Source organism: Leucopleurus acutus (genome assembly GCF_964270905.1).
Source record: "Leucopleurus acutus genome assembly, chromosome: 1".
NCBI lineage: Eukaryota > Metazoa > Chordata > Mammalia > Artiodactyla > Delphinidae > Leucopleurus > Leucopleurus acutus.
In genome coordinates this window covers 173,972,240-173,998,349 of record NC_139142.1, presented here as the reverse complement: position 1 = coordinate 173,998,349, position 26,110 = coordinate 173,972,240, and the positions used below count along the sequence as shown (strand labels likewise).

General features: G+C 46.9%; 1 protein-coding gene across 2 annotated transcripts in view; it reads left to right on the top strand.

Annotated features, from left to right (window-relative positions):
* DIP2C (disco interacting protein 2 homolog C) overlaps positions 1-26,110 on the top strand; it is a 362,563-nt gene that overhangs the window by 334,533 nt on the left and 1,920 nt on the right. For both annotated transcript variants that reach the window (XM_082847813.1, XM_082847812.1), the window contains 5 exons: positions 10,382-10,443; positions 18,916-18,973; positions 20,402-20,476; positions 22,302-22,476; positions 24,086-24,209. In XM_082847813.1, coding sequence (XP_082703939.1) covers positions 10,382-10,443; positions 18,916-18,973; positions 20,402-20,476; positions 22,302-22,476; positions 24,086-24,209 — 494 coding nt within the window. The remainder of the gene's footprint in view (positions 1-10,381; positions 10,444-18,915; positions 18,974-20,401; positions 20,477-22,301; positions 22,477-24,085; positions 24,210-26,110) is intronic.

Here is a 26,110-nt window from a genome sequence, read left to right as displayed (position 1 = left end):
TGTAAGTTATCACGAAATGAAATGAAGTGAAATGAAATGAAATGAAACTCAAAAGTTTGCTGCTCTTCAGGCTTCTAGCAGCATTTTCATCTCAAACAGTAGCTCCAGGGCCTGCACCTTCAGAAAAAAGACTTCATGCCCAAAAAAGAAAACAAAAAATTCTCTCACAGATATGTCACACCGCTCAATTCCAGGCAGCATCTGGCTAGAGCTTCCTACAACTCACAGAGAGCAAGCTCGGTCGTTTCGTTTTAAGAGGAGAGAAACTGAGGCTCAGAGAAGTTAAGTGAGCTTTCCTGACAAAGCAGGGAAATAAAAACAGCTGCCGGAAACAGAACTGGCATTGCTACTGACTGTGTCATCTAAGCAGAGCAACATGTTAAAGAAATCTCACATTTTGCAGTTTTGTCAGGTGCCAATTCCATGTTGTGGTTTATTATGCAAGTGAAATAACAGCCTTGTAAACTGTTTACAAAACTGAACTGTATACAGGCAGGATATCCTGCCTTCGGTTTTTGACTGTTTTCCTGGAACATTTTAAATCAGACCCCCTATTTCCGTGTGACCTAAATCAAACAGCTCAGAAGACGTGCATCTGTGTGCTGGATGCTGTTCTTCAGTCTGTTGTCACCAGGGGGTGGGGAGGCGGGGGGCGGCGTGTACTAGGAACAGAGTCGGGGCCACCACAGAGGGACTCCGCAATGCCTGCTTTCATGGGCTGTGACATGAAACCCTAGTTTCTTGTAATAGAGAAAATCATGAAAATTGACAAATACATCACTGTCAAGTATGCAAATGAGCAATTAAAAAATTTTACATATGAGGCAATCGCAAAAGTAGAATAACAGAAAACTGAGACAGTCATAATTTCTGTGATGCTGTTGTTTCGGCTTCTATATCTTAGAAACCGAGTGACTTGTTGACCCGTTTATCATTTTAAGGCAGGAATTGACACATTAATTATTTTGAAATTGTCCTTTGGACATAGTTCAATGGCAAAAGAATGGACTCATAAAATTCAGTGTGGATGACTCTGGTTTTACATGACTCTGATTTCTGCAGAGTATTTTAGACTCTGCAGAAGAAAGAAATTTAGAAGTATGAGCCATTTGTTATACTTAGGAATGACATTTCCCAGAATCTTTAGCTGTAAAAATGACTTTAAAGCACTTTTGATTTATTGAACTTAGGACAAAAGTGGGCATTAGAGAGATCAAATTATGACTTGTGAGATTGGCTTTAACATAAATTTCCTTAGTTCTGTTAGGAAGTGCCACTGGCTTATTAACCTGCATCAAAAGAGATGTTGTGCTTCATCCACAATTACTCTTTTCAAAAGTATAAGCTGAAAGGTCTTTGGATGTATTAGATTTAGAAGTTTAGTTCTTGGTAACAAAAATTAGCATCCTCCTCACCAGCTGAAGAAGGGAGGGGAAATGAGGTCTTCTGCTTTCCAAAAGAAATCTCAATTTTTGTTTTATTAGGAAAAAACTTTTAAGCCACTTTAAACAGAAACTTTGATCTTTATTATATAGAAAAATAACGATTAATTTATCTGAGGAAAGCTTTATTATAAATAGCTGTGTGGAATTAAATCAGTATTTACAGTTATGGTCTTAAATCTTGAAACCTTAAGGTCTTAAACCTTAAATCTTGAAACTCACACAATGAAAGAGAAATACAGCCACCCTGATGATGAGAAGTAGAGTCATTGATTGTTAAAAGAAAAAAAAAGTGGAAGGCTCAGGGTGACATAGATCTTAAGTAATTCTCAAGATAAAATTGATAGTTATAATAAGACTCATTCATTTGAGCCCCCAATTCATTTTCTCCCAACACTGCTTTTAGACGAGGGACGTGAACATAAGTGAGGTGCCTCTGGGGTTTTCCCATGCTCCAGGGAATTTGTCACATCCACAGAACTTCCACATCCTCTCCTGCTGATGTATGTTGTCCCAGATAATGAAAATTAACATTTGAGGTCATGGGACCTGTATTCTCAATTACCCGTATATCAGTCAGGGTTCTAATTTGTGGGCAGCAGAAACCTTTGGTAACTTAAAAGGAACTTATTAAAATGTCGCTGGGTGGTGTCACAGACATGTCCGCCGCCAAGGGCAAGAACATTTGTGCTCCCTCTTGCTGTGAATAGGTGCAGCTACCTGGCAGGCTGGCTTCCAGGAAAGCTGAGCAGGAGAGTGGCAGATGTTTTTAGTTACTACAGAGGGACAGAGGCTTTGTATCCAACGAGGTTCCAAAAGTGGAGGACTTGCCCAAATACAGAAAGAGTTCTGATGCCTGATGACCAAAAAAGGAGCAACCAAAGGCTACGTTCATCCCGTTCTTACCCATCACCCCTCCCCCACAAAACCCCACCACAATGCAGTTTTCACTCTTGCAACCAATACCATACCCTTCCTCTGTCCCGAAGGGACAACTGTGGCCAGGTCCAGGGTTTCCAGCTGGTGGCCCTTCCGTCACTGATTCTCTGTAAGCCATAGACTCGATTGTCAAGTTCACCACCACCATCAGATGTCTGATGTGTGCTGGGCACGGGGGCACCGCATGGAATAGAGAATCAGTGCTGGAACTGCCGTAGCCAAGCACGTCTCTCCATCTGAACATTCAGGGGCTTCAGAAATAACCACATGAGGAGTTCGGGGTCCTAGTAGACTGTGATGTTGCACCCACAAGCTTCTAAATCAGATGTTCCCTCTGGTTTGGGTTGTCTCACTATGTTTTCACGTTGGTCTGTGGATCAATGGTCCCCAAGACAAGCCTTTGGGGCACTTTTTCTTGCCAGAGAGTGAAGAGCTGGGGCTGCAGTCTGTGGTCTCTTCTCAGGGACCTTCAGCTCTGTAGCTCAAGGCAGAAACAGATACTGTTTAAATGAATGGGTGAGGCTGTGTTCCTGGAAAACTTTGCAAAAACAGGGGTTTGCTGACCCCTGTGAAAGAGGTTTAATTACCATTTTGCCAAGGTATGGCATGGACATCTGCAGAGTCCAGCCTGGCAGATGAGCTGGATTTTCTCTGCCCTTTGGCTTTTACCAAACCAACTAATCAATTTCAGATCCCTGTTTCCCTGACAACCACTCCTGATACCAGTTTATAAATCAATCAATGTGCTTAATGCTAACCACAATTTTAGCAAAAAATACATTCATTAAAAAGGATTCTGGACTTCCCTTTTTTTCCCTTAGATACTGAATATATCTATAGTTCCCTGCTGGACTTCCATTTTTGATTAGGTTGTATAAGTCACAAGAGACTGTTTTCCAGCCCTAACTATTGAAACCATCTGGTTAATACACAAAATCATAGCTTTTAAAATTCAGCAGAGAGCCAAGATTCAGAGAAATCTAAATGAACTAAATCTTTCAGAGAGAAGAGACCTACAATTGTTTTCACTCCTTACAGGGGAGCAGGAACCAGCCAAACTTTTTTGAGAATGTTAACAGCAGTAAATAGCTTGGCAAGAGGATGAGAATCCCAGGGACCCCCAGCCCAGTCATTCTACATACCCCCCACCAACTCCCCGCAGACCTCACCTACTCCAGAGGGCAGTATGCAAAAGCCAGGAACAGAGCAGGAGCTGAGAGAATCCAGCTGCAGTTCTGTGGGCCTCTGGTGAGTCAAAGCAACAGGTCTCTGAAGTCTGAGGAGGGGCCCTGGAAGTGAAAAAATTTCCTCAGTGAGTGGAAAGCAGAGGTCCTGAGGGCTGGAAGGAGAGCAGAAAAGCTGAGAGCCCCTCTCTGGAGAGCCTCAGATCATCTGGTGTACCACCCTTGCACTCCAAAGACAGAGGTGGGATAGGGAGGCCAAGTGCATCTCTCTCAGGCCCCCAGGGCCTTGCCCAAGTGCAGATCTTGCCTTCCAAAGGCTAGGGGTTGGGCAGCAGAATGGAGAGGAAAGAGAAGCAGCCAGTCGTGCAAAAAGCTGGCAGCCAAGCTGTGAAGCAGAAAGAGATCTCCCACAGTTTGGAAAGCAAATCTCTAAGCTATAAAGCATAAAGAGGTATCCAGAATCTTACTAGTGCTCAGATCCAAAGTCCTGGTTATGCTCACAGGTATGGGAAGCCAGCATGAATGAAATCTAACGTTGCCACAAATCCCAGACCAAGCTCACTCAGACACACAAACTAGTGGGCTGACAGGAGAGAGTGTGCCCTTTTCTGGGGGTAAATGTTTTTACTTCAGTCTCCACTGTGCTTTTAAACACAATGTTTGCTTTACAATCAAAATCAAAAAGACGTGCAACGAAGAAAGAAAATAGAATACATGGCCATGAAAGGACACGGTCAATAGAGTCGGTAGAATAGACATGTTGGATTTATCAGAGACTTTAAAATAGCTATGATAAATATGTTAAAGAATCTAGTTGGAAAGGTATGCACCTTGCATGGAGAGATGAGGAATATCACAGAAAGATAGAAACCACAAAACAGAGCCAAATGGAAATGCTAGAAATGAAAACTACAGTCTTAAAAATTCCTCATGGTTTAATAGCAGACTGAATGCAGCAGGGAAAGGGTCAGTGAGTGAACTTGAAATCCAGTCAATAGAAATTATCCAGACTGAAACACAAGAGGAACAGGAATGAAAATAAAATGGGATAGCCTCTGTGATCTGTGGAATAGCAGGTTGTCTAACATGCATGTAATAGGAGTCCCAGAAGGAGAGGGTGAGAGAAAATGGGACAGAAGAACAATTTAAAGACCCAGCGGCCAAAACTGATGAGAGATATCAACACACAGATTCAAGAATCTCAGTGAACGCCAAGCACAGTAGCTTAAAAAAACACACCTACACACATCGTCACCAAAGTGCTGAAAGCCAACAGCAGAGACATTCTTAGAGCAGCTGCAAAATAAAGATGTATTATGTAAGGGGGACAGTAATAAAAATGATGCTGAACTCTCATCAGATACAGGGGAAGCCAGAACACAGTGGGATGAGTGACCGGCAAGGTCAAATTTACAGTGTTTGACATCCTATAAAAAATTACCAGGCAGGGACTTCCCTGGCGGTCCAGTGGTTAAGACTCTGCACTTCCACAGCAGGGGGCATGGGTTCGATCCCTGGTCGGTGAACTAATATCCCATATGCCACACAGTGCAACCAAAAAATATATATATTACCAGGCATACCAAGAAACAGGTACAGATCCACAATGAGGAGAAATATTAGTCAATCAAAACTGAACCATACTGACACAGATGTTGAATTTATAGACAAGGACACTAAAAGTTATTTTAACTGTATTCCACATATTCAGAAAGTTAAGAAAAGACATGGAAAGTTTAAAAAAAATACTCAAATTGAACTTCTAGAAATGTAAGCTATAATATGTGAGATGAAAAATACACTGGATGGAATCAATGGCAGAAGAAAAGATCAGTGAACTTGAACAGATAGAAACTTTCCGAAATGAAACGTGAAAAAAGTATTTTTTAATGGAAAGTGCATCAGTGAAATCGGGGGAAACTTCAAGGGACTTAGTATACATATAATAGGAGTTCCCGTGAAAGAGGAAAAAGAAGAGTACGGTCTAGAAAAAAATACATGAAGAAATATATCAAATTTGATGGAACTATAAACCCACAAATCCCACTGCTCTAATGTAACGTGAAGGAAACTGCTTAACTAAATTGCCCAAAACCAATGATACAGGGAAAAGCAGATGAAAAAAATCAAGTTACAGAGGAACAGTGATGAGAATGACATCAGACTTCTCATCAGAAATGTAAGCAAAGAGACAGTGGAAAACAGCTTTTAAATACTAAAAGAAAAATACTGTCAACCTAGAATTTCATAGTAGTCAATGGAAATATCTTTCAAGAGCAAACTTGAAATAAAAACTTCTTAGCCATACAAAAGCTGAGAATCAACTACTAGCAGGCCCACAGAGCAAGAAATATTAAAGGAAATCCTTTAGGCAGAAGGGAAATGATACCAGTTTGAAATCTGGGTCTCTACAAAAGAATGAATAATGCTGGAAATGGCAAGTGCATAGGTAAACATATAAGATTTTTTTCTTATTGAGTCTCTTTAGAAGGTAATTGACTGCCTTTACAAAACTTGTAGTATACTGTAGGGTTTATATCATCTATACAAGTCAACTGATGACAGCAACTGCCCAGAGTTTGGGAGGGAAAAATGGAAGTATACTATCATAAGGTTCTTCCAACATGTGAATTGGTGTAATATCGCTTGAAGGTAGACTGGAAAATTAAAGATGTGTGCTATAAGCCATAAAGTAACCACTAAAATTAGAAAAACAAAGAGTTGTAGCTAATAAGCCAACAGAGGAGAGAGAGTGGATCTATAAAAGAAAGCAGAGAAAAGGTGGGGGGATAGATGGGATGAATTATAAACAACAAAAAATAGATTTAAACATAATCACATCAGTAATAAATATAAATCCTCTATCACTTCATTTAAGATGCAGAGATCATGAGGTTGGAGTTTTAAAAAGCAAGACCCAGTTATATATAGCCTAAAACAAACATGGTTTAAAAATAAAGACACAAATAGATTAAAGGTATAAGCATGGAAAAGTTGCACCATACTAGTGCTTATCAAAAGAAAGCTGAAATCTCAGTTAAAATAGTGAAAACATCATTATTAATACACAGATCTGCTAGGAGGACCAAAGAATGTGCCTTGGGGTCATGCAGGCAGAAACACTGCTTAAAGTTCAGGGGGGAAGAGCCCACTGATGAGCCACTTTGCTGTGCCCATACCCTGCTGGAATCCAGTCCTGCAGAGCTGCCTCCTGTGCCCCAAGTTATGGGAAACTCCCTCAACTCCTCAAACACCAGCACAGTAGATATGCCCAGTATCAGTACTCTGGAACTGTGTCTTTATATCACGTTTCTGCTTAGAATTTGCTACTTAAGCTTAAGGAGTTATGTGCTAATACTAGATGGTACTAATGCTATAGTGTGTGAGTTGCTGAATAGAAAAGTACCACTCAGCCGAGGTGTTCAGATAAGTACTGGGTTGAATTGGCTGTGCTGTGTTGGGGATGTGAGTCTGTATATCTACAGCTGAGATTTAAATATAACTCATTTGTTCAATAAGTGCTTAATACCTAACTGATACACTTTTATGACAATAAGAAAAAATGATTTTTACTGTATGTCCATATGTAACTTTTTATTATACAACTGAACATTAAAGTTAATCCTCTTTTCTGATTAATATAACTTGCAATTTCAAACATGTTTCGACTTCATTTCTGAGAAACTTTGGTTGGAATAGATAGCTTTGCTTTCTTGCTGGTCCCTTCTGGAAGTATTCCGTTATCTTTAAATACTTAGGAGCATACTCCTTAGTTAAAGGAACTCCAGCTTGCATTCTTTGGCAAAGTAAAGATTTTGTTAAATATGCACTCCCTACTATTTATCTTGAAATCTCGGAGTTTTCTACCTTAGGGTTTTTGAAACTTGGAAACACCTGTACATTAACTCTTTGTTCACGTCTCCCTCATTAGTCAGTAGACCGATTTTGCTCCAGATGTTATCTCCTCCACGCATTTACAAGATAGGAAACTTGTTCCCAGTCATGTGTATTTTTCTTCTGAGATACTACTTTGAGTCATTATTTTTAAAACTTGTGAATTAGAATAATTTAGAGAGAGAACATGGACTTAGTTTTGTTCCAATTAATGTTTGGGATTCAAAGAATCATGAGAGAAATTATTTAAATTATTGCATTCAGCTTGAAAGAGACCCAGTGAAAGTCGTGTGTGCCTTCCAGGTGCACACACCTTTCCTGGCCCTCTTCTCTTTCCTGGAGTCCTGCCTCAGTTTTCTAAAAATAGAGATGCTGAGAGAAAGCAGTAGCCATGGTTACCACAGTGAAGGAAGTCTCAGAGAGAAGGATGGAATCGTAATTTTTAAATCTGGAACCATTGCTTTTTTTTTTTTTTTTAAATAGACTTGCCTCCAAGTTGCGTGATGATAGTTTTTCAGTCTGGCCTTGTTTATTCACAAATTGCAGCCTCAGGAAACCTAGTGAAGAGCTCCTTCTTTGTTGCTGCTGCTGTTGTCTCTGGAGCCCACCTAGTGACTGTGATGACGGGGTCAGGACCGCACCCAAGGGAGAACTTGGCCCTGTTCTAGTTTTCTAGGAGTGTTTGGGAAAGACACCGGGTCAGCCAGGGAATACACAACATCAGAGAAGTTTGCCCACGTTGCTTTCTGGAGTCTTTCCCCCGTGGTTATAGATGCTTTAACAGGGGTAGAGGTGGGCACCAAAACCGTGGAAGACAAGAGAGAAATGAAGGCAGCGTCTCTGAGGACAGAGCTGAGGGTGAAGCAGGGTGCTCACTGGGGGGTCCCTCCCCGCACCGCTGAGCTAGACCACCTAGGAGCCCAAGGTTTGATTCACGCTTCACTCGTACTCTGACCTCTTTTCTTGTCCTAATCTTGTAGGTGAGTAGGGCTAGACACCCTGATTTTAGATCCACAAACTTCCAGGCTCCCCCTCATTGTTGTAGTAAGAAACTTGAAACTGTTTCAATGAGGAATACGTGACAGATTTGGCCAATAAAATTCCTACTCCCCACTTTCTCAGAAAAGAAAAGAAACTAGAGAAAGGTACCATAAAATCAAAACCCACTGACCTTATGTATTAAAAGCAATTACTCAGGTCCACCTTCCCGTGGCTAGTCATCTGTTACTCTCCTCTGTTGCTCTGTGGATATGTGGACATCTTTTTAGATTTTTTTTAACCTTTAATGGTACAGTGATTGATTTTAACGACTTCCATATTTGACATTGTTTTTGATCTTCTTTTTACTTTGTTCCCTGCTTTTTGCATTTTCCTCCCCACCCCTCTCTCTTCTTCATCCCACTTTTATTGTTGGGTTGTTTGTTTATGTGTCTGTGTGTGTCCTGGATTTTCGGTGTCTGTTGGTCTGGTGTCCTCACCTCTCCTCTGCTCCCACCTCCTGCTGCTGTAGCCCCACCGGCTGTGGAAGCTGGCTGAGAAGGTAGGGATTTCCCGCTCATCCACACCAGTGCCTGCTAACCACCACCGTCTCGTCAGCTCCCAGCAGTGGGCAGACTAGGAGTTGAGTGCAGAGATGGGCTGGGCTTCTAGACCCGTGGTCAGGAGGGCTGACGGCCAGCGCGGTGTCACTTCTCAGATCTTGTCAGACGTCTCGCGTTTGTGACAAACGCTGTGCCTCCATTTATACCATCAGTTTGGGGTCATCTCCGTTTTATTTCATTTTCCACTTCTAGTGACCTGTTTTCTGATTTGTTTGTTTTTAATTGGCCTCTTAACGGTTATGTGCTTTGCATTACTCAGACCACAAACCGCTTCTCCACTCAGCGCTGGTCTGTAACACAGCTCCCCCAAGCAGTCACAGATCAGCGAGGGCGCCGTGGCCACACGGCAGTGCAGCTCCTCCTCCAGGCTGATTGCATGTGCTTTCTCTGTGGGGAGGATTATCGGGGGGTCCAGTATGGTACAACAAAGGTGTCTTTATTTTTATCTTTTTCTTATATTGAAACGTGCCTTTGGTATAAGATTAAGATTCTCTCGTGAGGACTTTTAGTGTAGTTCTTCAAATAAATTCTGAGAGGCTCCTTTATATTTTGGCAGATTTTTCTTAGGTTCTGTCTTTTTCTACCCAAGGTATTGCATTACTTTCCCAAGAAATGTATGTAGAATTTTGGTTTGTAATGCAGCTTTAATGCCATTGCTCTTACATGAGCAGAGATCACTGTTCAGAAGTCAACTCAGCATATATTTTGAAGAGATTTATGATGCCAAGATAAGGTTTCTGGAGCCTGTGGTAAATGAATAGTTCAGAACACAGGGTGCTGCCCAGATGACCACTGGTAAACACACAACCTCCCTGACTTATGTCTTGGGCAGAAATGGCCTCCCGCATTGGAGGAAAACCAAGGCACAATTAGAACTAGAAGGAACAAGGTCATTATCTTTTGTCTCTTCTTCCTTAATCTGTCAGCTCACGTCACGTGTTCTGCTTCAATATCTTGAGCCCTAAAAATACACCTTTTGGGATGCATGTGGTGAAAATCTCTCAGCAAATGATGCTTCACATCCTCAGCGACCTGCTTTTGCCAAAATGCTGCCTCTGTAGTTTCAGCCTTTTATTTGGCAAGATGCCCCTTTTCTTTCTAATTTTCATAAATGTGATTGACAGTCAAGCCGTGTGAAAGTCCAGTATTATCTTAATAAGATGTTCCTTTCGGAGTTGGGTTATCAGTTGAGAGGTGTGGCTTTAGTGCTTTTGGGTTTTGTTCAGACTTTACCATAGAAATGCTCCCTAGCCAGTAGGAAGCACAGACCCAGCTCCTCCAAAGCAAACTCGTGTTAACCTCACTGTGTCCTTGCTTGCAGGGGACCTCGGGGCCCGATCCGACCACCGTCTACGTGGACATGAGAGCTCTGAGACACGACAGGTATTGTGATTTTTGTCTTCTTGGTGCCTGGCGTGCAGGGTTCCTTCTAGAAGGAGTACAGGATCATCTGCTCCAAACAAGGTGGTTCATTGAGCGAGCTTTCACAACTCTCCACATTTACTGTGTGAGGTACCCAGTGAGCAACCAAATTCTTGTTTTCGGACACAAGTGACAACGGTTGGCCCAGAGCCGTTGCAACCAGAGTTGCCTTTTCTCCCAGTCTGCCCAGAAGACTTGGTCCTTTACTTGAACACTCTAGTCAGGCACCATTGTGCACCTGATAAAATATCAACACTGCCCACATTTCTTTACATGAATTGAAAATTTGTGTCGAGGCATTTCCATGAAAAACTAAAGTATAAGTCAGGTGACCTGTGCAGCTTCCTAAGCAGCCTTGAGCAAGAACGAAAGGGGGTGTTGCTAGTGAGTGCTTGTGAGTTCACCTTGAGGGAGGGAAGGTGGAGACAAGATGAGGAATCTTCAGCAGAACTTCTGCTCCCAGAGGGGTCCCTCCTGACATGCGTGAGGGGGAAGAGAGAATTCTATCATTTTCCTATAGACTTCCCCATTGATTAGGTCATTTCTTTGGGGTAGTTGTGGAGATGCCCATTCATTGATGCTTCTCTGACGTGTTAATAGTAAGCGTGAACTCTAGTAGAAGGTGTCCTTTTGTAAATTACTAGAGGTGCTTGTGGACGCGTTGTGAGGGCCAGATACTGTGCTGCTCTGCGTGTCCTCACGTGGTGCCTGCTGACGTGTGCCTTGTGCTCACAACACCTGGGAGAGCAGAGGGAAAGCTGTGGGTGGGAAACCAGGAGCCCCCAGCCTGGCCTGGCTGAGTGTGTTCTTCCATGATACTGAGTCCTGTGTGTGAGTGAGTGTGTCGGGCAGAGCTGCAGGGGCTGAGAAGGGGCCAGGTGTGCCATGCAGGCTCAGGTATCCTGGGGAATGCCAGCCCCCACTCACACCAGGGGTTCCCAGCCGGGTGCTTGTACCCCCAGTGGATGAGTTGCCATGTTGCCATGTCTTATTAGCATAATCTGGGGAGTGTTACTGCTGGTATGTGGGGGGGCAGAGGCCAGGGATGCAGCCATACATCCTACGGTGCACAAGACAGACTCCTGCCGCACAGCAAATGACCAGCATGGCAGCAGTGCCGAGACCAAGAAACACTGCATCCACCTAAACACATCACACTTAGAGGTGCTTCCCAGCCCTTGTAGCCCTCATTTTAGACCCTGCTATTCACAGGGAATCACAGGATACAGCCCATCTGGTGGCAGAGAGAACCACTGGCCCACCAGAGCATACCGGCCCACTAGAGCAGAGCTCCATCCAGAACATTTTCAAAATGCAGACACTTAGCTCTGAAGAGATTAAGTAACAGTGTTTCAGGGGCATAAATTCCAAATACAACTTCTGGGCTTTAAAAAGAAATCTACTTTACTCCCTATAAAAATCATTCGAAAAAAACTTTATAACTTCAGAAGCTGAAAAACAGCTCATCAAAGAATCGCCGTTTGAGTAATATTTATGCAGTTCTGTCTGTGACCTGACCCTCAAAACACATGAAGATCAAATTTGTAAGACCATTTAGATAAAAACTGCTGATCTTTGGGGCCTGAGAGGGTAGGTTACAGTCTCAGACGGACTTACTCACAAGAATAATAATCAGGAAAGGACAGTTGGTCCCATTGTGTGTTACAAATCTCCTGGAGTACCAGGGATGGTTGGGAGTGGGGTTCAGGGAGTTTTCTTTCCTGGAAAAGGAAAGAAATCTAGAAACTCCTTTCTGACAGCTTTGTGACCTACCTTCTTAACTATCTCCAGTGTGGCAGATCTTCCTATTGAGAAAAGTTGTGATTTAGGAAAAGTGAAATTGGAACCCGTACGATGTATCATGGTAAAGTAATAAAAGTCCAGTATCAGATTGATTTCACTGTTCTAGAAAGAGCCAGGAGACCTGAGACATAGTAGGAGTTTCTTTTCCTAATCTTTTGACCTTGGGAAGTCTGTATCCTTTTAAGTGACACTTCTGTTCTAATCTGTAAAATAATCTCTTATACATACATTTCCTGACTTGGTCATTCAAAACAGAAGGAAAAGTGCTTTGTGACCTGGAAATTGCTATGCAGTCATACGTTAGTGACGCTGTCAGGAATGTCATCGACCTTTACAATTAAGGGTAGCATTGCTCAGTGTCAGAGGGATCCCACACCCGCCCTGTCCAGGCCTCGTGAGAAAGCCTCGGAGTCGTCCCCGCCTCTGTCCCTGGAGCACTCTCCAGGCTCGCGTTTCACATTCTCAGCTCTGTCCTGCGTCAGAGGACAGGCATGGCTGGGAGCTGAGGGGCTGTCAGACACCAGAAACGCGTGCACTGGACTTGTCCCTTCCTCGTCTTCGTCAGGGTTTGACTTAAGAAACCAAAGCAAAGTCCTGCCCTTGAACGTGGTTTTCTGCTGGTTTCTGTCCCTGGAGGCACCCTCGCGCAGTCACAGCAGGGAGCCTTGCTCCCTGGGCTGGCTTGGTGCTGCCACACGCAGCTCCTCCAGGCTGAGGTCCTGCCGCACGCCCGGGCTCATCGCTGCTTTCTCCTGATGGGCCCCTTCTTCTGAAGGGGGCAGAAACCCAAATAGGTGTCTTACGTTAAGGAATAATTACCGTGTCCCTTCCTGGAAGGCACTGTCCTCCCCCTGCTGCCCAGGGACATGGGAGACTCGGCCCAGGGCCACCCCGGACGCAGGAACGCCATGCACGCTTCGTCCTGGCCGCCCAGTGCACGCCGCTGGGCCCTGTCAGCTCCTCTTCCCGTGTGTCTGGGCTGGCCGCTGGGCAGTCCAGCACCCCTGTCCTCTTGACCTGCTCCGTCAGGATGTGCCCACGCTGGGCTCTTGTCCGTGGTTCTGAAGTGACCGGCTCCTGACAGCAGCTGTGGCGCTGCCAGCCCTCCTGTGGGGAAGGTGCTGTGGTTTCCTGATTGTGGCGCATCTCCAGAGCCACTGGGTTACGGTGTGTGGGCAGGCGCGGTCCCCGGAGGAGAGAGCCTCCCCTCCCCATGGTGCCAGCCTGGGAAGGGCTCCTACTGAGTTTCCTGTATTTCTGTGAGTCACTCGCCCTCCCGTGTGTGCTGCCTGTGTGTGTAGCTCCCAGCTCTTTCAAAGGATACATCTCTGTCTCCTCCTGTAAGGGGTGGTTTTCTCTTTGCTCTGTGGATATTTTCAAGTGAAGGAACGGCCACCCGTGTGGCATTTGCTGGCAGAACAGGACCACCCCTGAGTGATTCCAGCGCCCCCTTCCTGCTTGCCTGTGAATTGCTGACAGAGAGCACCGTTTCATACTGACCAGGGAAGTATGTTCTGTCCTTACGTTTGCCCTCCGTGCTTGCCCAGGTCCCTGCCACCACTCAGCAGCCCAGCCAGGAGGCCGCAAGGAAGTTCTCAGCGGTAGGGTTTCCCACATTTCAGGTGACGTCCTCAGGTGACATCCCATTTGCCTGCCTTCCTCAGAGGCTTCAGCTCAGCAGGGAGGGTCAGGAGACAAGATAAACTCCTAAACTCCGAGAGCAGGGGAGGCCTGCTGGCCGGAGAGGCAGAGGCCGGCCAGTGTGTGTGGCCAGCAGTCCCACTGCTGAAGGAGGACCGGGCCATGGACTCCACTCCCCATGTTGGCGGGAACCTTGGGGTCTGAGAGGAGGAGAAGCACAATGTCTGGGCTCGAGTCGCAGGCCAGGGCACTCGCTCCCACTCTTGGCTCAAGTGGCCTGGTTCCATTCATGACACCAGGTGCCCCACTCAGAAGTCATCCCTGTCATAGTGCCACGGCCAGAGCTACCTGAGTGGTGGCTGTGAGTGGACAAAGAGCAGAGCATAGCTTATCCCGAACAGCCCTCATTTTTGGCAAAGGTTTTGCTCCCTTCCCTTGCCTGACGGTCTGGCCTTTGTAGGACACCCAGCCTACTCGCTGGCCAGCTGCCCTGCCCATAGCAGCAGCCACACTAGGTGGGCTGAGCCAGCCGCTACCTCGGCCCCTTTCTCTTTCATTCTTTCCCTCTTTCCTCACCCCTGCTTCTGCCCACTCATAATCTTCCCAGCCAATTGGGCCTCTTTCTTTATTGCTTTCTCCATCTGTAGCCAGTTGCCAATATCCATATTCCACAGGCGGCCAGCCAGCACTTGGACACAGGCTCCTTCACTTAACCTAACTACTTAAATTGGCCTAATTTAGTTCAGTGTAACGGGCTGCAGCCTCCTGACCCAGCAGGCTATAAAAAGTTATCATTCCCGGCATTGATATTTCCTGCAAGCATCGCATCTGTCTGAAAGCTGCTACGGGTGAAGTTCCATAGATTCTTAGTGCTCTAATGGTAATTTTTAATTATAACCCACCCTAAATTAGCATAATGCTACCTGGGTCCTAGAAGAGTTTTAGTCCCTTTTAATTCTGTCTTAATGCAGCCAGTAGTTTATTTTTGAAGGATGGCATCATTAAGCCTATTGGCATACAGGCAGACCTCAGAGATTCTGTGGATTTGATTCCAGACCACCTCAGTAAAGGGAATATCACAATAAAGCAAGTCGCACGAATTTTTTGGTTTCCCAGTGCCTATAAAAGTTATGTTTACACTATACTGTAGTCGATTAAGCGTGCAATAGCATTATGTCTGAAAAAAACAAAGTATACATACCTTAATTTTAAAATATTTTGTTGCTAAAAAATGCTCACCGTCGGGCTTCCCTGGTGGCGCAGTGGTTGAGGGTCCGCCTGCCGATGCAGGGGACGCAGGTTCGTGCCCCCGTCCGGGAGGATCCCACATGCCGCGGAGCGGCTGGGCCCGTGAGCCATGGCCGCTGAGCCTGTGCGTCCGGAGCCTGTGCTCCACAACGGGAGAGTCCGCAACAGTGAGAGGCCCGCGTACCGCAAAAAAAAAAAAAAAAAAAATGCTCACCGTCATCTGAGCCTTCGGTGGGTTATAATCTTTTTGTTGGTGGAGGGTCTCCCCTCAGTGTGGCTGGCTGCTGACTGAACAGGGTGGTCCTTACTGAAGGTTGGGGCGGCTGTGGCAGTTTCTTAAAATAGGACAGCCAGGAAGTTCGCCACTGACTCTTCAGGAAGGATTTCTCTGTAACACGCAATGCTGATGACAGCATTTTACCCACAGCGGAACGTCTTTCAAAACTTGGATCAATCTTCTCCAACCCTGCCCCTGTTTTATCTACTAAGTTTATGCCGTATTCTAAATCCTTTGTTGTCATTCCAACAATCTTCACAGAACCTTCACCAGGATAGATTCCATCTCAAGAAAGCACTTTCTTTGCTCATCCATAAAGTAACTCTTCATCTGTCCAAGTTTTCTCATGAGATTGCAGAAAGTCAGTCACATCTCAGGCTCCACTTCTAATTCTAGTTCTTTTGCTGTTTCTACCACATCTGCAGTTACTTCTTCCGCTGAAGTCTTGAACCCCTCAAAGTCGTCCAGGAGGGTTGAAATCAACTTCTTCTGAACTCCTGTTAATGTTGATATTTTGACCTCTTCCCGTGAAGCATGAATATTCTTAATGGCATCTAGAGTAGTAAATCCTTTCCAGAAGGTTTTCAATTACCTTTGCCCAGATCCATCAGGGAAATCACTATCTATGGCAGCTATATAGCCTTATAAAATGTATTTCTTAAATAATAAGAATTAAAAGTCAAAATTAGTACTTGATCCAGGGACTGTAGAATGGATATCGTGTTAGCAGACATGAAAGCATCCTGTATCTCATTGTCCATTTCCATCAGAGCCCTTGGGTGACCAGAAGCATTGTCAATGAGCAGTAGTGTTTTGAAAGGAGTTTTTTTTTCCTGAGCACATCTCAACAGTGGGCTTAAAATATTCAGTAAACCATGTTGTAACCAGATGTGCTGTCATCCAGGCTTTGTTTTTCCATTTACAGAGCACAGGTACAGGCAGAGTAGATTTAGCATAATTCTTACAGGCCTTAGGATCTTCAGAATGGTAGATGACCACTGGCTCAACTTCAAGTCACCAGGTGTTGTAGCCCCTAACAAGAGTCATCCTGTCCTTTGAAGCTCTGAAGCCAGGCATTGTCCTCTCCTCTCTTGCTGTGAAAGTCCCAGATGGCATCTTCTTCCAATAGAAGGCTGTTCAATCTACATTGAAAACCGTTCTTTCGGTGGAGTTTCCTTCATGAATGACCTTAGCTACAGATCTTCTGGATAACTTGCTGCAGCTTCTTCATCAGCACTTGCTGCTTCACCCTTCACTTTTATGTAATGGAAAAGGCTGCTTTCCATAAACCTCATGACCCAAGCTCTGCTAGCTCCTAACTTTCCTCTGCAGCTTCCTCACCTCTCTTAGCCTTCATAGAGTTCGAGAGAGTTAGGGCCTTGCTTTGGGTTAGGCTCTGGCTTAAGGAAATGTTGTGGCTATTTTGATCTTCTATCCAGACCACTAAAACTTCCTCCATATCAGCAATAAGGCTGCTTCATATATTCGCTTTTAATTTCCTTCAAGAACTTTGCCTTGGCATATACAACTTGGCTAACTATCTGGTGGTGCAAGAGGCCTCGCTTCCAGCCCATCTTAGCTTTAGACCTGCCTTCCTCACCAAGCTTAATCACTTCTACCACTTCATTTAAAGTGAGAAATGCGTGACGTTTCCTTGAGAAGAATGTCACTTGAACACTGAGGCCATTGTAGGGTTATTAATTGGCCTAATCTTAGTATCATTGTGTCTCAGGGAATGAGGAGGGGGAGAAAGACGGGGAATGGCCAGTCAGTGGAGCAATCAGAACACACAGCATTTATTAAGTTCACCATCTTATAAGGGCAAATTCGTGGCACCCCAAAACAATTACAATAGTAACATCAAAGATCACAGATCACCATAATAAATGCAATAGTAATAATGAAAAAGTTTGAAATATTACAAGAATTACTACCATAATGTGACAGAGACATGAAGTGAGGAAACGCTGTTGGAAAAATGGCACCGATAGACTTGCTTGATGCAGGGTTGCCACAAACATTCAATTTGGAAAAAAAAAAAAAAGAACACAGTATCTGCGAAGTGCAGTAAAGCAAACAAAGTGCAATAAAAGGAGGTGTGCCCACATTCTGGAAGGCTTAAGTAGTATAAGATCTAGGTGGTTTTTCTTTGATAGCCCTCATCTCTTGCTGTCAGCATCAGGGTCTTCCTAGAGACAAATACCGAAGCATGTGTTGGGTATCAAGTGATCCAGAATTGCTGCAGTGACTTCTTCCACTCATTACATCATTGCTGCAGCTACTCAGGTACCTCCAGCCCTCCCAGGGTCTCCTCTGCTCCTTTTGTCTGCAGCCACACGAGACACCACACCAAAGGCTGGCTGGAAGGCATCCTTTGCCTGAAAGTAAGAGCTTTTCAGAGGCCTGCAGCCCCAGGATGCCTGCCGGCACGGGAGCCCTACCCACACCCCTCTCCGTCGGGACCTTGTCTGTCTGCCCTCCTCCTGCTCATGTTGTCATCCGCGCCCTGGACCCTCACTCTGGGCGACCGGAGCAGAGCCTGCGAAGGAGCCCCACCAAGCTGTGCCTCGCAGGGTCCTTCCTTCATTGCCCATCCCCCTTCAGCCACACTTACCAGTTATGGGGGCAGATCTGTGCTGGTACAAAGAATGGGTCGTGCTGGTGAATCTGACAATCCCGCGTTCCCTGGCCCCATCCTCCTGCTGACGCCCCCTTGTTCTGCAGTCAGGCATCCCAGCAGGTTCCCCTTCACTCCGTTTTCCTTAAATAAAAGTTGCCTGTAGGTGGATGGTCACCATCACAGTCTCACAGTAACATGGAGGATGTAAACCCAGTCACAGAATAGTTAAAATAACACAGCTGGGAAGGACTTAGCGAGCTCAGGTTGTGACTGGCACCAAGGTCCTCCACAGTTTTAAGATTAAATCACCAGTGAATAGTTTTTAAACGGAAAAGAGCTTCTTTTCTAAAAGGAGCTTTTGCTGTCTGAACTGGCCGGTCCTCTCTCGTGTGCCTGTTTGAGGAGGTGGGTTCTGTGCAGCTGTGTCTGAGGCCCTGCCTGTGGTCTGCAGGGGCAGGGCCGTGAGCGTTTCAGGACCAGGCATCGCTGTCACAGGGGTGGCAGCTCATTGAGGAATGCAGTTTCATCCTTATACTTTCCCTTTTCTGCAAGTGCTACGTCGACCCCCGGTTACTTTAAATGCAGAATCGTTCCCAGTCATTTTTCGGGTTGGTAGGTGGGACTGCATCTCCATTCTCCGTGGCCTGTGTGGTGGCCCTCGCCGTTTCCTCTCTACTATCGACTGCTTTTTCTTTGACTTCTAGACTATCTTTGCGTTGGGTAATGCTCATCAGCAGAGTTAATGTTCCCCATCAGACTGCCAGGCATTGACCAAGTGCTGGATGTGGAGGAACGGAACCGCTGGTACAGAAAACACAGTAACACCTTCTGTTTCTCTTTGTAGAGTCCGTTTAGTAGAAAGAGGATCTCCTCATAGTTTGCCCCTAATGGAATCAGGAAAAGTAAGTATTGAAGGAAGGCGTATGCATGTCCATATAAACACGAGTCGCAGTTTATGGGCTTTGAAAATTCAAGAAATCGATGGTAGATTTTTTTTTTTCAAAAAAGTTTTCTTGAATGTAGTGTATCAGGACTGGTTTTGGCCATGAGCACAGAAACTCAAAATGACAGTGTTTTAAATGAGTTAGGTTTTTTTCTCATGTAGAGGAAACCACCAGGGACCGTGGCATCTTATGTCTTGGCCTCCCCTCCCAAGGGTGCCTCAGGGTCTAGAGTGGTTTTTCCAGCTCCAGCCTTCCTTTGCACATTCCAGCCAGAGGAGGAGAAGCAGAAAAAGGAGGAGGCCAAAGGTGCAGACTGTAAGGACAGCCCCTCAGCTGCCTCACTCACACTTCAGTATCACTGGGCATTGTCACCCACAGCTGAAAGGCAGGTTGGCAGCACTACATTGGTTTTGAATGTCTACGGGCCTGGCTAACAATCGGGGCTTGTTTACCGTGGAGCTGGACAAAGAATGGTTATCAGGGGACAGCTAGTCGTTCCTGCAACGGTGGTTATCTTGTTTATAGAACTAAATGCAAGAAACGTATTTAAACGTAATTGAAGATTTTTTTTTCTTTTTTGGCTCCAATCGTCAGATCTCTTCTCCATTTAACATAATTCTAAAAGCATATTGTTTTTGGACCTTTTACAGTCTGTGTCTACATGACTGCCCGTTAGAATTCTTGGTACTAAGTTGGCTCTAAGGTGGGACACGGCGCTACCCACCCACCCAAGTCGGTCTGGCGGGCCGTTCGTCAGACGTGTTCCAGGAGCGTTCACCACAGCTGTGTTGCCTTATCTCAACCGCACAGTGTTAATTAGCTGAACTGAGACGGGTTCTGTTCTAAATTTCCAGAATCAGGTTTTGCTTCATTACGTGGTTTCAGTGGAATGTGGAGCATTTCTGAGCTAAACGTCCATTAAGAAGGAGGTGCTTCCTATCGACATTGTACTAGAAGATGTTTACCAGCGGGAAAAGTGGGCAGTGTGGTGGAGGAGAGGGACAGAGCCGCAGGCGCGGTGTCCTCGTGGCTCGGCAGACGCATGGGTGGTGACGGCCGTCTCTTCTGGACACCACAGAGCAGCTCTACTAAATCCTATTTTGCAAGCATTCAGCCTGTTAAATTATATCATGTGCCATGTTTTTGTTCAAATTCTTAATTTTAGGATCACTTTAACACAGGCTCTGTCACTGTAATAATTACAGTGAAATGTAATTGTTTTGCTGTAATTATATAATGCTGTGGTATATAATTTTGATTTAAAGCCATTCACTTTCTAAACCATTTTAATCAGGAAAATAGGCACATGGCATGAAAGCAAGGTCAAGGTTGATTGTGCAGTATCCACCTGTCTGTCCGCTGATGAGACTCTTCTTTCCAACATAGATACTTCCAGGGGTTCGGATCATAATTGCCAATCCAGAAACAAAAGGACCGTTGGGAGACTCACACCTGGGTGAGGTGAGTTCTGGGGACTCACACCTGGGTGAGGCGAGGTACAGGGTGTCCATGAAAGTTCAGGATTACAAAGTAGGATTTCCTTAAGGGAGTATCATAGATTCTCTTCAAAAGTTTAGAAAAGAGGAAACTTCATGTGAGTGGACTGAGTTTCCTTGTTTCCCAGCCCTTGGTTTGTCTTCCACATGCCTGCTGCTTTCACAGCAGGGAAGTCCTTCATCAGGAACACGGTGGAGAACGTGCAGGGGGACTCTTGCGAACCCCAGAAACATAACAGCACCAACAACCGTGGCAGGCAGGCTGGGGACACAACAGGTGTTTATCTGGGTCGGAAAGTCACTTCCGCTCCCTTGTGTTGACGATGAACCTGGCCAGTGACTCCCCGCCTGCCCCCTCATCCTGCGCGCTGTTGGCTGCGTGTGGCTGCAGGAGGCCCTTCCTGGGCCGTCATCCCCGCAGCTTGCCCTGCTCGGCCGGCCAGGTGTGCCCGCCTCTGCCTTACACTGTCCTTCTCTCTCCCTGATGGACTTGTTTCTTCTGACATGTCTGCCTCCCCTCCCCATCCCACCCCCGTTTTCCTCTCCAAGGCCAAGCCCACAGTGACCCTGTCCTGCCCTCTAGGACCCTCTTGCAGGTGCCGCCCACTGTTCGGTCAGCTTCCCCCCCTTCCTCTGACCCGTTCTGGCCACACACAAAAGGCTGCCACAGCTGGCACCCGACCAGCACACCAGCCCCGCCACTCTCCTGGAGTGGTGCCCTGGGCACATGTGTGTACCTCGTAAAGGGGTGAATAGTGATGAGGCATGAGTCCTAACCACTGCTCACTCCCCAAACCCTTTTTCTTCTTGGACGGTTTTTTGGCCCCTCACTCGTCTCTCTCTATGTGAAGATCAGAACTAGTCTGTGAGCTTCACTATATTTTAGGGATTTCCTTTAAATATATGTCTAGGAATGAAATTGGGATGTAGCACCCACCATCTCGGGCACCTGGAGATGCTCCCGGCGGGTGCTGTCCTCACAGCGGGCGGCCTTGCTTGGAGCTGAGCGGGTGCGCTGGGCGGAGGGGCAGGGACCACTGCACCCTGATGTTCTACTGGGAACGTGTCTTAACAGAGATGGTTTTCCTTCCCCTCGCTCGACGGGGTGCCCTCCGTCTCTGGTCTGCTTCCTCGTTGCTTAGCAGGCACGACTGAGGGCCGCTGGCTAGACCTCGGCTCCTCCGGGCCTTATCTGTGCGGACTTGATGGGCTCCTCTGCCTCGTCCCTGGCTCTGCTCAGCCCACGTGGTCGGCACCGTGTCAGCAGGTCTTTCTTTCCCATTTCCACACTCAGGCACTTTGGTCCCCCATTTTTTGATGTTACAATGCCTTTCCCTGCTAGAGTTTGTTTTGTGTTGTGTTGTTTTATTACAATGTAATATTCCCAAAAGTATGCAAACCAAGTGAAAGGGAAAATAAATCACAAAGCTTTTTAACATTTTTCCAGCTTGCTTTTTAGAAACAGTCGGTACATTTGAATAAATACAAGGAAACCCATACAACCTCGTTCATTTGATGTTTATTTCAAAAGCCCTCAATCCATCTGCTTTAATAGAATTCTCAACAGATGATGGCTTGGTTGTTTGCTCAGCCATGAGCTTGCTGTCATGCCTTCATTTCAGTAAACTTTGTGGCATCTGTGTCTCCCCAGAAACTGGAATCGTCTTGTTTTTGGAGGGCGAGGACAGTTTCAATAGCACGGAGTATAATCTATTGAGTTGTAAAAGTAGCTTCTGCCCTGGAGATCATCTCAAGTTAACTCATCCAGTTATATTCTGCTTCCTTAACAGATCTGGGTTCACAGTGCCCACAATGCCAGTGGTTATTTCACTATTTACGGAGATGAATCCCTCCAGTCAGATCACTTCAACTCAAGATTAAGTTTTGGAGACACACAGACCATCTGGGCACGAACAGGCTATTTGGGGTTCCTGCGGAGAACTGAACTCACTGATGCAAACGGAGGTGAGAGTCCCAACAGGCGGCACGAAGGTCCTCAGACCCCGGAAACCCATCTGGGGTTTGGGATCCCAATCCCGGGAGAACGTGCATGCGTGCATGCTTGCTGCAAGCCAGCCTGAAAACAGCCGAGGGTGAGAGAGCGCCAGCTCAGGGCACATGCATCCAGCAGTGGAAGCTGCATGTCACGTGCTCTGTGCTCCCATGTGAGCCAGGAACACATTTAAAACCAGAGGCAAGAGCCAGGTGCCATGTTGTCCACAACAAGTGCCTGTAAGTGCAGCTCACAGACTTGTTGCCAGTCCTGGAGCCACCAGCCCAGCCCAGGCCCTCCTGAAGCCCTGCTACTCTCTTCCAGGGCAGGAGGCGCTGGCCTCGGGCGCTCTGCATTTCTGCACCTGTCCAGCAGGCCTGGTGCCGCAAGGTGCCTGAGGGGAGCAGCAGCTCTGAGGGGCTGGCGCTGGGCGTGGGTGTTACGCAGAACTAACACATTAAGAGCCTGCCTGCTCTTCAGGTCTTTGCTGATCCTGGAATCCTTTCTCCACTCTTTATTTCACTAAAAACAGAGACAGGACTTGGGTATTACATAGAGATGGGGCCTGAGCTTTCTTGGTGAGATCCTGCCAGACTCAAAGCCAGAAGCCAGCGAGCCTTCCTGACCCACCTGTCTGATGGGAGCTGTGCCAGCCTGGCTGAACCAGCATGAATTTAGGGGAAAAGTACAAGATACTTTGGTGTTGCATTTTCAATTTGGGAAAATCATAGACTGTTTTACTTGAGCATACTATCTGGGGTTCCTTGAAGAGCTAAGCTTAGCAACACCCAGACCTCCCAGGAGGGAGGGCAGGTCCCGTCCTGCGGAGCCCGGGGGCTGGGACAGTGGGATACCCCACGGCAGCTGTGGTTAGAAGCCAGCGAGTAACTGCCTCCACCTCATCTGACTTAAACTGGAAAAGCTTTATTTTCTAGTGTTTTATGTCAGTCACTTCTCTCAAGCTCACCGTGATAGATTTACTAGTCTAAAGATTAAAGATGTCTCCTTGTTTTTAAGGAAAGATGGACAGACTGCATGTTGCCATTATCCCAAGTTTTGCACAGCTGATGAGAATAAATTGAACAATTACACGAGCTAAGGAAATTTTTGTTCATGAACATTCTCAGAAACTATGCTTCCTCTTCCCGCCCAGACGTGCAGTAATAAGAGAGTTAAGAGCTCATGTGCTGGCACCAGAGGGAACTGGGCATAACTTGGGCTGTGCTGGGTCCTCACCATGTGACTCCAGGGAGCAGGTCTGCTGGCCCGTGTCCCGGCGGTGCTGATGCTGCTGAGGGCTGTGTGATAACGCACTTGACGGCGTGTGGAGGCTACTCCTGTGGAATGAGGGGAGGGACGTGCAGGCGTGCGGCCAGCGCTGAGCCAGGCAGCACTTCCGCCTGCACCTTCTCCCTGAAAGCCTCGGGCTGCAGAGTTTCCCTGGTAGAAGGGAGACAGCATCCCTTGCTCAGTGATCATCTTTTTGCATCTCTTTCGCATTCAGGGGTAGTCTTTATTTATTTTTTAAGCGGTTTGAGCGGCATTGCGGTGAAGCTCACACGGTTTCCATTCCCTGTACAGAGCGCCACGACGCCCTCTACGTGGTGGGGGCCCTAGATGAGGCCATGGAGCTGCGCGGCATGAGGTATCACCCGATAGACATCGAGACCTCCGTCATCAGAGCCCACAAAAGCGTCACGGAATGGTGAGGAGGGGGCGGCAGCCCGAGGGCACGGGGTCCTGGGCGGAGTCAGCTTTCCAGGGTGAATCTGAACCTCCGAAGAGCACTCCTAGTGCAGAGTTGTTGCTTTTCCCGAGAGTGACATACAGACGGCTGGGCAGTGTTTCCAGGGAGCCGTTTATTTGGTTTTTTGTTAAGGAAGGCGTGATGTAGGGGAAATAGACTGTCCGCGGGAGCCTAAACGCAGCATGCCTGTGGGAAGACCTTAGGCTCCAGGAGGGGCCGCGTTTGCCAGCATCACTGGGTTGTCAGTGACAAGTCACCCGCCCCAGCCGTCCTTGGGGGTGAGGAGCCTTGCAGGCCACGCTTCTCCCTGGCTGTTTGGTTGGCTGTGATGTGTGAGTGTGCCCAGATCACCGCCTGGCCTGGGGCCTGCAGCGCTGACGACCTCAGGGCCTTTACGTGGCATTTGAGAGTGAAAAGTGGCTTCAGCACCATTGGCTGCAGGTCTGCTCATTCCCTTAGTCCCTGAACTGGCAGAGGCCTGATGGAGCCGGTCTGGAAGCTCAGGGCAAGAGCCCCAGGGGAGGCTTGTTCCAAAACCTCTCGGGAGCAGTTTTCTCGGCAGGTGGGTTGGTCTGAGATTGTCGGCTGCCTCTTGTTAGCGGACGCAGGCTGGTGTTCTTGGCCACGCACTGCACTGCACCGAGGACTTGGCAGACAGAAGAGTCGGGTGGACGGGAGCGCCTCGTCCCCACTTGGTGCCGCGTTTCAGGGCGAGCAGTGACGGAGCCCATCTGGAGCACAAGTCCTCCGCCTGCCAAAGCTGCCTGTCCACTCGTGTGTCGAGGAGGGCAGGGCAGAAACCCCAGAAAGGTATCAGCCCAGACACTGGCAGGGGCCCACCTCAGTTTCCATCTGAGTAGCTAGCTATAAATAGCAATCACAGCCTTCAATTTTTGTATTTTAAAGAAAATAATTTTGACTGGCTTGTATTGCCTCCCTCGAGTATTTTCTATCTAGTTGAAAAGGTGCCGTTTCCACTTAAAAGTGTGTGGCAGGGGTGCTCCTCGTAGGTTTCTCCTTTCTTCTCTGAGCATTGCTTAGATGCCGTGACGTGGAATAAAGCTGCATTTTATTCCGAAGGGTTTCTCTCTGTTGGAGTCTGTACAGCACAACTGTTCTGTTATTGCCCTCCCCCTTGCCTGTGGCCCCCCAACAGGGTGCCCCCATCCGTCACTTTCATGCAGAGAAAGAAGGATGTGATGCCAGGTCACATCTGTGACTGCCTCACTGAGTACAGTCCAGCCCCCCGGCCCTCTCAGCCACCGCGGCCCCCAGGAGAGCTCCGGCGGAAGGAGAGTAGCCGGCAGCAGCCCGCGGCCTCCTGGCAAACCCCCTCCCCAGTTAACTGTGGAGTCTGAGCTGGTCCTGATGCTGCGCCATCGATTTCAAATGCCAGGATAAGATTGTCCCCGGTGCACATCAGAGTAGCCACATGGGATTCACGGGCTCAAGGTGCGGCCCTTGTGGAGCGGTGCCCGGTGCCTGGGAGTTGTGCCCTGGGACTCGGCACTGGCCCTTCTTCTCGGGAACAGCTCCCCACAAGGTTGTTCCCTTAGGTGTACACGTTCGTCACAAAGCAAAATCCAGAAGGAGGGGTCTGCTGAACACATTCTCCAGTGTTTCCCTTTCATTTTCATGTATTCATTGGCCATACTGAACAAAATATTCATTTTTTCCTAATAGGCGTACTCTGTGCTTTCAGGAAACAATAGTGAATGTTCCCAGATACTTCCTGCCTCACAACTGAGATAGAACCTTCTCTGTGTCTGGCAAGAGAAAGATCCCCGCAGCCCACTGCAGGGCCCCAGAGCCTGGCCTGGCCTCCACGCGGCTCTGGTGGCCAAGGGCAGTGTGTGTTA